Consider the following 11932-nt stretch of genomic DNA (forward strand, 5'->3'; position numbering starts at 1 on the left):
CTATCTTCAGCCCTACAATTAATCTGAGTATTTGTTTTCTTTTACTTCACATTCTTGAACCTCCAGTCTTCTGCATATAACACCTAGAACATTGTTTGGTACGAAATCAATGTTAAGTACAAGTAGCAGCAATAATTATTGCATATTATAATGTTGACAGTTTTTACTGCTTTGATGTCTACTGTAAACTGCTTTATTGCCAGAAAAACTAGCCCAGTTGTGAAAGCAGATCAAAAGTATAGTTTCACTAAATTAATAAAAGTTCCTTTGGTTGTTGTTTTTGTTTTTCAGCTTCCATGAGGAATGGGTTGGAGACATCACAGAGATTGGCTGCAGTAAAGATAATGATTTTAATAGCAAAGTAACCAAAACCAGCAGCATACTTAGTAAACAGTTAGTACCAGGAAACAATGTTGCTATACATACCATCAGTACGATACATGTCGTCGAGGTCTATGGGACTGAAAAGGATATAGTTGGGACAATAGATACTCATTTACCTGGATAAGCAACCTCGGAAATGCAATTAAAGATTTGTTGGACCAAAGTCAAATGGGAATCCAAATGCCTGCTGAATGTGCCTTAAAAACTGCATCGAAATAAATGACTGGATTGTTCCTCTGTATCTACTTCAGTAAATGTCAGAATATATAAATGAAAATGATCACATTCTGGTGTGATTTAAATAAAACAGTGTATACTGATATTTTACAGCAATTAGCCATGACTGCAATTTGCTTTCAAAAGTGATTACATTAAGAAAACAATGATACCCTTCTTCAGCATATAACAGTCAGTATTTTTGCACCATGTGAAATAACTGACCAGAAGTACAAACGCACAGGACTGCAAATTTATTTTATCCTCTTTTTATAAATAGACCAGAAAGAATAAAATGTATTTTTGCACAGAACAATGATGGAATCACAATAAAGGTTTTTTCAATAAAGCCAAATATAAGCTTTTTTATGTCAATGTTTTTGAATGACTTTGGACTGTTTATTAAAATGTGCATGGGGATTCAGATTGCAATGCAATCTTCAACTGAGCCTGATAGAACTGATATTAAGAGATATCTAAGGACATATCTTGGAAAAAGACAGTTTGTTAGATCCTGACTTGAAGATTGTGCTTGCTATTTTAGGAGTTTTAATGCAGTAGCTACTGTGGTAGCTACTCAGTCTTGGACTTAGGATATGGCAGTCTTATAGCAGTGGTGTAGTGGTTAAAGTGTTGGACTAGGATCTGGAAAACCCAGGTTTGAAGCCATAATCTACCATGGAAACTTGTTGGGTGACCTTGGGCCAGTCACACACTTTCAGCCTTGACCCTGGCAAGTATTTGAATGGGAGACCTCCAAGGAACACCAGGGGCATGACGTGGGGGCAGGCAATGGCAAACCACTTCTGAAGTCTCTTGCCTTGAAAACCCTTCGGGGTTGCCATAAGTCAGTTGTGACTTCATAGCAAAAAAGAAAGAAAGAAAAAGATAGATAATATATAAACCAACACAGGCTTACCATAGTAGCTTTCAATGGAATGTTGCTGAAACAGCAAATAATTCTTTTTCTGCTTTTAGGAGTTATCTCAGGACACCTCTGAGAAACCCACTACTAAATAATTGACAGTGTAAGTCTAAAGGGTGTTCTTCTCATTATGTTGTTGTGGCTATATCTTTAGCACAAGCAGTGGGTTGTACAAGGTATAGAAGTGATGCAGAGTGCTCTGAGAGTTTACAGTATTAATAAAACACAGCATTTAGATAGTGCTTTATAGCATTCAAGGCACTCCACATACATTAATCCAATAATACTGGTAACATCCTGTACTTTAGATCACATTTCAGACTGGGAGATTATTACAGAAGCTTGAATGACAGCAGCTTGTCCAAGGCTATGGGGTAATCAGGATCTGAAGCAGGAACTTCCCATCAAACCACAAACACTTCGAGCCACTAGATGTCCTCCATAGAGCAGATAAAGGGTAAAAGAAGAAGCCAGGGACTGAATAGTGGCAGTAGGGTAGAGGAGACTCTAGAGGCCGTGGAGATGCAGGCACAGGGCCTTGTGGCTTGGGGAAGTTTTGCTAAACCAATAAGCAGGAATAATATAATAATAAGCAGGAACTTGAAGTGATTGATAAACAGGCCACAACATGGCAGAAGGCACAGGGATGGGACTGCCAGGAAGTGGCTGACAAGAATTTGTTATCCAGATGTGTCATTGCAGATGTAACATCTAAGGTAGAAATAACTCAATGGGTTGAACAGATGGAGAACATCTAAGTGACAAGCCAATAATAGGAGGAACATTCACAGTCATGGCAGGCAATAGGGAAGGCAGGTGAATTTACAGAATCAACTTTATTAGAATGCTGCGATTTATTTAAGCAATCTGGGTAACATACATTGAAAATAACTATATATAGAAATTGCAGTCAGATTGTTCTGTGTGGTTGTGTTCTCCCTGCAAATGTTCTTGCTTTATAATAACTATCCCGCCTGGAGTGTTCTTTATTGCTCATGTAAAACTGATTTATCTTCCTGGGGGAGGGGGAAGAGCATGGAAAAGATGAAAGCAGTTTAGACTGTTAAGCAAACATGAGACAACATGTTCATTCAATTAACCTCTTCTGATGTTTGCCAGTAGGCAGATCCTGTGGGTCTACTTGGGCTCGCTGCAAAGGCACAACAGTGATTTGCAGCATAGCAACTCAAGAGCATGTGGTTCTTGGGAAATGGTTCTTCTAGGAAGAATAGGTCCAGCCATGAGCTGGGGCATCATTTGTATCTGGGGGGGGGACGACAAGGATGACTGGGTAACTGAGCCCAGCACTAGCGGTCAGCCAGTCAGCTCTCAAGTAGCTTCCTGTAGCCTTCCCACCCAGAGGTCGGCCCATCACGGAATGGGTAGGGCACGCAGACCTGTGGGCCTCAGGCTTGTCTCTGGCATGCAGTTCAGATTGAAAGGAGCAAGCTGAAGAGGTGCTTGGCATTCAGCATTTCTCTTGGCAAAGACCCCTCCTCTCCCCCCACATGCTCAAAAGGGTTTATTCTCCATGCAGCTACTCATCATTTGCTATGACTGCAGTGGGTCGCTGGTTAACAGGGCCGGGAAGGAATTTTACCCAGAGCTAATTGGCTGATAGGCCCTGGGGTTGTAGCAAAGAATATATTTACTGTGCATGCTGGTTTGCACTGTTAAAAACAGCATAACTGTTACAACTGGCTGCTGGTGTTTAGGCATTGGCTGGGGAACATAGTGCAGGTTGTGCAGGGTGGGCTCCCTGCATGACTGAAAGGGGAGTCTCCTTAAGGGGCTCTGGGGGTGGGGCACAGGACAGCCAACCTTGGGGCTGACAAATTGACCATGTCCCCAGGAGGATGGGGATGGCTAGGAATAGCGGTTTCTGCTACTTCCAGACCTAATACCAGCCCTCTTCCCTCAGTCACCCCAACAGGTAGGTTGAGGAAGGTGCTGACAGGAGTTGGGATGTCAACCACACCCACTGTGCCCAGCCTATTCTGTGCCAACTGAGCATGTTGTCATCAATAAAGTTGTGGCTGATTCTCCCCAGCCCATGTGTCTGGGTCATCCTCCTCCCCCCCCCCCCGGCATGGGCTGGTCCCTACTCCAGGCAAAAATTCCCCATCTTTGAATGCCTACTGTCAGACCAATACATTACTGTGCAGGATTTCTATTGGCTTTATCATCCTGTATGTAAACTCTTAGATATCCTTTTGCATGTGACACTAATGACATAGTAGTTCCTGCATTCATGATAGAATTTAGGTCGCTTAGCTGGTAGGGAGACCCCAATTGTGGGAAAACACTTTCCCACATAAAGTTATTTGAGTGCTCAAGAATTCCATTCACATGAGAACCATTGGGACGTGGTACACAGATGGACAGATCCCCTCCCCCCAAATAACATCTTGGATTTGCACGACAGCTATCAGCAAGAAGGTCCTTGTCTCAACCACAGTTCTTCATCCATAAATTAGTGGTTACAATCCACGTCAACCCACTTTCTCGGATGCTATTTGTTGCTATTGCGGAACATCTGAGGCAACATTACTGAATCAGAACAATGGCCTACCCAGGTCAGTAGTGCCTACTCTGACTTGGCAGCAGGTCTTAGGCAGGGAGGAGTATTTCTTAACACCTGCTAACCAATATCCTTTAAGTGGAAATGCAAGAAAATGAACCTGTGATATTCTATAGGCAAATTATGTGTTCAAGTCAGAGCTCTGCCATTATAAAGTAGAACTATGCCCCCCAAGATAATAAAATTTGTACATCAGCACCTAAAACCATTATTTAAATGTTTCTTCCACATGAAATTATAACTACTGTGATCAATGTTTTGTTATAGTGTGCTGAGTTACCAGTTTTAAGCATTTATGTGCTGAGGAACAAGTATTAGATCAGGATGTAAGAGTTCTATAAAATGCATATCTGATAGCTTTATTGATGCACTGAAAAACAGCAGAAACCTTATTGCTTGTATTAAAGAACCAATGCAATTAGATAAAGTTGATTTTCCCTCCCTCCTTTGCAAATGGTCTGCAAAGCTGCCATGTATTTCGTTTTCTAGAGCATAACTAAGACCTCTGCTGGCCAAAGGCTCTTACAGTGACTCTCAGATTTTAGTTTCACTTTTCACAAACTCGTCATTGAACTTCCGTTTCTGACAGCAGCTCCGGGGACAGCAGCTTGCCTGATTCTATGTGTTTCAGCCACAGCAGGAAAAAAAATCAGTCATATCAATGGACGATGCTATTCAGAAAATGTAAGTAATTCATTTCCCCCTAAGGAATGGTTCATACTTTGAGATTCCAAAAGAGATGGAACGTTTTAAAAGGCAGCAACAAAGCTTTTCTCATAAAACAAGGGCAGCTGTTATGGGCTTTGGAAGAAAGTTGAATACCTACAACTGGTTGATTTGCCCAGAGGCTTTGTGGATCTGCTTTTCATTCTAGTGGCTGGAAAATTTCACTCTTCCTGTTTATAATCTGTTACAAAGATTCTGTCCGTACAGGAAGACGATGCTCAGAGACCACACATATGGTTATTATCTCATTTCAACATCTTTCGGGATTTATTCCAAAGTATAAAGCTTTCCACCTCTGGATTTCTGACAGTGCAATCTGCAGCAGAGTCACACCCTTCCAAGCCCATTGACTTCAGTGGAATAAAAGGCTATAACTCTGTTTAAGATTGTATCGTGAATCTGACAGTGTAATAATTTAATACACAAGAAATTGCATGGAATAAAACATTATGCTTGTTGAGAAAGGTTTGTAAGGCCACAGTTTTAGCTTTCCCAATCGTGCATAGGCAAGCTTGGCCCCAGCGAAGGAAAAATAAAGAATTCCTGTTGACATAAGTAGATTTATCAGTGAAAGCAAGCAAAGGATTTTGGAAAATATAGCTCCTAGGATAGGTAATCGGGGGTTGTTTCAGAGACTGTCAGTTTAAGATTGTATCCGATGTGAAAAACCTGGCCTTAGCCTCCCCCCAGTCAGGACAAGGTATTATAGGTCACGATAGCTACTTGCTTATTTTGATCATGATTTCAAACACTTGATTTTAAACACAAAGACTTCTGTGTGTTATTCTTCAGTTGTAGGTTATAGCTTTCTCTGACATTGCAACAGCCTACAGAATGAAGAGAAAAGGTGACTAGAGCATTAACCTGTACAAACTGCCCCACCCCCAACACACACCTCTGTCAGTTCATTGCACTGGTAGACAATGTCTCGAATTGATTATCACCCATCGTCCTTCTGACTGTTTTTCTTCAGCTTGCTAATACAAGAGGAATGCACCAAACACTCCCATACTGTGTGGCTGTGTTGTGTGGGCACAACAGAGGATTATTGTTCTTGAGAGCTGTGTACTGGGGGTAACTTATGTTTTTATCAAAGTGACACCGCAAATTGGGAACTCCACCCAACTCCACATAAATGAAGCAGTCTTTTCCCAGTATGCATATTGTCAGTTACCGCAAGAGAAGACAGCCATGGAGGAAAAGCTCTTGATTAGTTAAGGCTGTTTTGGTCCTTGCTTTTAATTTATTTCATGTTTTGCATATAACAAAAATTCAGGATTAAAATCAGTTAAGACCTTTCCCCCCCACGAAGACTGTTACCACACCAAGTACTTAATGTTTAGTCCCCGAGTGTTGGAATTGCATTCCAGTTTTCTTACCGTACTCTAGCTGTTTTCCCGCCATATCCCTCATTTCTGAAACATTACATTGTCAGATCGCACTACCAAAAATAGCATGATACCGGAGCAGAAGGGTGGGGGACTGCCGCGTCATGGAATTGTCACGCGAGTGCTCCCCCGCCTTCCCCCCCTTTTTTGGGTTTTGCGCATGCATGCTAACGTTGCCACATTGGAACGATGGAGGCCCTTTTGACAAGCCCGTGCCGGGGGGGGGGGGAACCTGGAATGGCACCGGTCAAGGCTACGCTTGGCAGGCCAGCCCTGAGCCTTTTAGAGGCAGTGGGGTTCGGCCAGGCTCTGGTAGCTCTTCTCTGCATAATGGCAGGCGGAAGGCTTGCCGCAGTTGTGGCGTCTTCCTGGGGTATGGATAGCAGAATTCACTAGCCAGCCAAATGGATCTTCGTCCCAATGTTCAAATGTCCCAACGTTCAAATGTCCCAACATTAGATAATAAGATCAAGGGGGGGGGGAAGTAAAGGTAAGAAGGAAGGAAGGAAATGGCTGCTTGGAAAAGAGGAAAGTGGAGGGGTCAAGGAGATACAAGGGGAAGACGAGAAAAAGTTGGTGTTAACAATGGGAGTAGCCGAACCGTTGTCAGCAAGTTTGCACCCCTGGGTAAGCCATCTTAGCAACAGGGAATCCAAATAAATTATCATAAAAGGGTTTTGGGGAAAAATGGCGATAAAACGTTTCCAAAATGGTCTCAACACAAAACAGGGGGTATAAGGTGTGAGCAACAGGAAATGAAATGTTTTACAAAACGTTTAAAACGCTTGGTGCGGTAATGGTCAAAGTAAACCAAACAGCAGTTATTAATGGGCAGATGATCTCCTTAATACAAAATTAAGGGGTTATTGTTATATAATTTATTACTTTATGCTTTGAGAACATGACAGCCATTTTGGTGTAGTTGCCAGAGTGTTGAGTTTGGAGAGGGGAGCCTGAGGTGCAAATCCCTAATAAGAGCCAAGTTACATTTTATGGCAACAAACATTTTTTATTATATGCTACAATTTAATCCTACCTCCATAATCTTATTTAGCATGTTTATTTTGACTTCTACTCAGTAAACCATTTTTATTTTATGTTCTAACAGCAACAATTACTTGAATTGAAATATTTGATTAGGAAGAAAAAAGAAATTGAGTATGGTTAAAAGTTATATTCAAGCAAATTTTGTAGAAATGTATGTGGAAATTATTTTTACAGTGCAATCCTAAGGAGAGTTACTCCAATCTAAGTCCATTGAAATGAATGGGCTTAGACTGGGGTAACTCTCCTTAGGAATGCACTGTTATTGGACTAAATATATAGTATGTATTTTCCTTATATTGTTTATTTTTTTAAGTCAGTGAAAACTGATGACATGCATAGAGAGCAACCCTAAACAGGTTTACTTGGAAGTAAGTTCCATTTTATTATATGGGGCTCACTCCCAGGAATGCATTCCTTGAACTGCAGTGTAATTTTAGCATACTCAGTGCATTGGGCATGATATGCTGTGTATGCAATGGTCTGTTCTACTGTTTCTAGAAAATTTAGCTTTCTTCTATAGAATTTACTGAGGCAACTCATCACTTGCATTACTTATTAGTTCCATTAGCGCTTAAACTACCCATTCCACACTGTGAGAAGAGACATATAAATACATATTTTAGCTTTGATTTTGATTTGACTTGCACAGCTAGTCAGGTGAATTTATAACTTGATTTTTAAAATTTGAGTGGTTATAAATATTTAAGTTTTATCCCCCCACTGCCACATTTACAAATCAATAAAACAGCCATGTACTCTCTCAAACAATTCCTTGGGATACCGTAATCACCTAAAATACATTAACAACTTCAAAACTGCCAAGCTTACCAAATATTATTGGCAGTGGTATCCATTCATTGTTATCAGTATTATGAAACAATCTTGATAAATGGAATATTGAGAAAAATAAAGCACTGAAGAGCTTTCTGCCTTACATCTATATATACAAGTGTTTGCTGAAGCTTAAAGAAGATAATTCCTTTATGGTGAACTGTTCTTCTGAGGAACTCCGGGTGCAATGCATGGGTTGTGTCCACACAGATGTTTTGCTCCGCCTGGTTGCCTTACAGGAGCACTGTTTCTTGGAATCACAGAGTTGGAAGGGACCACCAGGGTCATCTAGTCCAACCCCCTGCACAATGCAGGAAATTCACAACGACCTTCCCCCACACCCCCAGTGACCCCTACTCCATGCCCAGAAGATGGCAAAAAAAAAATCTTGTAGGATCCCTGGCCAGTCTGGCCTGGAGGAAAATTGCTTCCTGACCCCAAAGTGGCGATCGGAATTTCCCTGGGAGCATCCATGTGACATCACCTTCTGTTTGTCCTGCTTCTGTGTTTCCCCCTACGTTCCTGTGATCTAGTTTGGTAATATCTTTTTGTAAAGATCACAGTCAAAGCAACTTTGGGCACTGTGTGGATAGAAAAGTATGAATTTTTACATGTCCTAATCACACTGATGACATTTCCCTTGCTTTAGCCCTTGTGGCTGCCATTCCCCTGCAAACACACACTGGAGAGCTCTCGGGAGGCTATTTTGAAAAATTGTTATAGTGTTATGAAAACACTGTCTGTGTTTGCACCAGTGAGAGTCAAGCCCTGATAATGTGGAAGCAGCCATAGATGATGTGGCCTCATGTTTTTATCTCTTGCTATTAACTTGGGAGGTTAGACTGAGGCATTTTATGCAGGGACATTTCCCCGCAGTCACCCCTGCCGACTGCTTCAGGGGTCTAACACTGACTTTCAGAGTTTACTTATCAGTAAGTTTTTTAAATCTTAATGCTGCTTTTTATTTTAGGCAAGTCAATGCATTTTAGGCTGAAAAATCTAGCTGTCAGAAATGTCTCATATTTCCTTGTTTCACACAAATGAATGAGCCCATGTTTGTAATTGCACCATTAAAGTAAATAGTGCGTGCTAATCATAAATTACATATGCAAATTAGAAAAAATGTACAAATTTTATTTTGAACACTTAAATGATGTGAAAAAATAAATTACGTTATGAGAAAAGGTACAATTAATTACTTCTAAAAGTGGCAATTAATTTTGTAAGTCCAAATTTATATTCAGTTAAAAATACAAAGTAAATTAAGTTTGTCATTGACTTTTATTTATAGGCATGAATTAGAATATTTCAGTTCTCTGGACAATAAAGAGAACTGATAATGCTTGTAGGAACAATATAAAACAAAGGAATCAAATTCTGTCCAAACACCTCACATGATTAATTACTTTGCAGTTTTAACTCTTTTCAGCTTGAAATATTGCTTTATTTTTTAAAATATTACTAATATAGAATATGTGTTTTACAGTGCAATGCTAGGCAGAGTTACACCCTTCTAAGTCACTTAAGTCAAGAGGTTTAACTCTGCTTTGGATGGCACTAATGGTACAGCACCTATCTGGAATGCTTACCACATACATTTTATGGAGAGGAGAAAATATGAGAGAAGGCTGATCTTCATAAATAAATAGTGAGGATGAGGGAGGAAACTTACAGGAAAACAACTAGGTGAAGCAGTCCCAGAAATGGCTCCTTTCATAAAAATTATTATTGCCCATTGTGCTTTAAAATATAGAGTAGAACAAGTGGGGACCTGCAAGAAACTTGCGGAAGCATCCATCCCATTTTGCTCCCCCGTGCTTCCTCCTCCCACTCCATCCCCTTTCTCTGCAGGATCCCTGCCCCCAGCCCCATTCTTGGTGGCTCTTGTCCAGAGCAGTACAGGCGAGCATGCCCAGACTGCTCTGGGCAGGAGCACCAAGGCTTCCACCCACTTTCTCTCTCGCTCTCTCGGCGGCTCACCCAGACTACTCCAGTTGCACCGAGGCTTCCCTCCCTCTGTCCTTCTCTCTTTCTCTCTCAGCAGTTCACCCAGACTGCTCTGGGCAGGCACCTTGAGTAATGTTGCCAGCCTCCAGATGGTGGCTAGAGATCTCCTGCTATGACAACTGATGTCCTGGTGACAAAGATCAGTTCACCTGGAGAAAATAGCCGTTTTGGAAGGTGGATCCTATGGCATTATACTCCATTGAAGTCCCTGCCCTCCTCAAACCCTGCCCTCCTCAGGCTCCACCCTCAAAATCTCCAGATATTTCCCAACCTGGGACTGGCAACCCTAGCACCGAGGCTTCCCTCCCTCGGTCTCTCAGTGGCTCGCCCAAATAAGGACTTCCTCTTCCACCAGGCTATTTTGCTAAACTTTAAACAATCAGTTTTGAGCTTTGTTATCTCTGTATATAACCAATTTTATCATCATTCTCATCTCCAGAAAAATACATTGAGATTGAACCCATTCATCAATTAATAGCATCATTTTTTCATGTTTAAATCATAAAATACAATTATCGTTTATATTACATCATTACAGCATCACATACCCTTAGAGTATAGAAGGGGAATAGCATTTCTGCACTTGAAGTCATTGGAAAGGCAAGAATCAAGCACTCAGTTCTGTAACTCAAGAATTATAGAAAGTGCTGCTAAGTGTTTCTCATTAGCCATTGAAAAGGCTGGGAAAGGTCATAGAAAAAGGCAGAATGTGCTGCTAGTAAATTTTCAATGACTCTGAAGCATTTAAAAGCATAAGCCTCTGGCAAAGAATATCCAGTCTCTTTCCTTTTAAAAGGAAATTAAAAGCCTCTTCTTTATGGTTTGCAGTTTATATGTGTAATTGGGTTTTATATTGAATAATTCTGCATATGTACTACACTAATGTGTTCTAATATGTCAAATCCTGTAACTCCCCTTGTCTGGAGATGAGTTGTCAATAGGGTTGCTAGGTCCTTCTTTGCCACTGGCAGGAGGATTTTGGGGCGGAGCCTGAGTTGGGTGGGGTTTGGGTAGGGACTTCAATGCCATAGAATCCAATTGCCAAAGCAGCCATTTCCTCCAGGTGAACTGATCTCTATCGGCTGGAGATCAGTTGTAATAACAGGAGATCTCCATCTACTACTTGGAGGTTGGCAACCCTAGTTGTCACTCTGGGAGATCTCCAGGTCACACCTGGAGGCTGGCAACCCCAGTGGAGCCTAGTAATAACACTTAGGAGAAATACCAAGGGAAACGAGATGCTTTTGGAAAGCAAGCCCAGGGCTAACAGCAGGGACCGGTTAGGCTGGTTTGTATGCGAACAGTCCAACCTGCCCCTCCGCAGGACCAAAGTTACAATACAAAATAGGCACCTCCGTGCCAATACCAATGGTTAGAAAATCTGCAAGGGAGTCTCCAGTACAAAAGTAGCAACAAATTCTTATTGGTGCTGACACACATGACACCAACAATACAAGAGTGAAAGATACAAATGTTACTTGAAAGAACATGGCCATTGGTGCACGGAGACTGCACCTTACTTAGATCACACATACTGTATATAACTTTGATTGTTCCTGTATGTCTCTTTCACTCTTGTATTGTTGATGTCATGTGTGTCAGCACCAACAAGAATTTTTTGTGCTGCTTTTGTACTGGAGACTCCGTCGCAGGTTTTCTAACCTCCGCAGGACCGGCAGGCTGCCACCGTGCTGGGGAAGGGAAGGAAGTGCGGAGCTCGTCTTCTGCTCTCGAGACAAGCGAGAAGGGCAGCGGCCCGCAGCCGTCGTCAAAACACAAGGCCAGGGAGGGAGAGAGCAGATTGCCTTCCCTTGACAAAAGCTGCTG

General features: G+C 41.6%; 1 protein-coding gene across 1 annotated transcript in view; it reads left to right on the forward strand.

Moving 5' to 3' along the window:
• Positions 1–784, forward strand: part of SUSD3 (sushi domain containing 3) — a 44231-nt gene extending 43447 nt beyond the window's left edge. Inside the window, exon 5 of the mRNA XM_056847053.1 lies at positions 292–784. Coding sequence (XP_056703031.1) covers positions 292–508 — 217 coding nt within the window. The 3' untranslated portion in view covers positions 509–784. The remainder of the gene's footprint in view (positions 1–291) is intronic.
• The last annotated feature ends 11148 nt before the right edge of the window (positions 785–11932 follow it).

Source organism: Euleptes europaea, chromosome 1 (assembly GCF_029931775.1).
Source record: "Euleptes europaea isolate rEulEur1 chromosome 1, rEulEur1.hap1, whole genome shotgun sequence".
NCBI lineage: Eukaryota > Metazoa > Chordata > Lepidosauria > Squamata > Sphaerodactylidae > Euleptes > Euleptes europaea.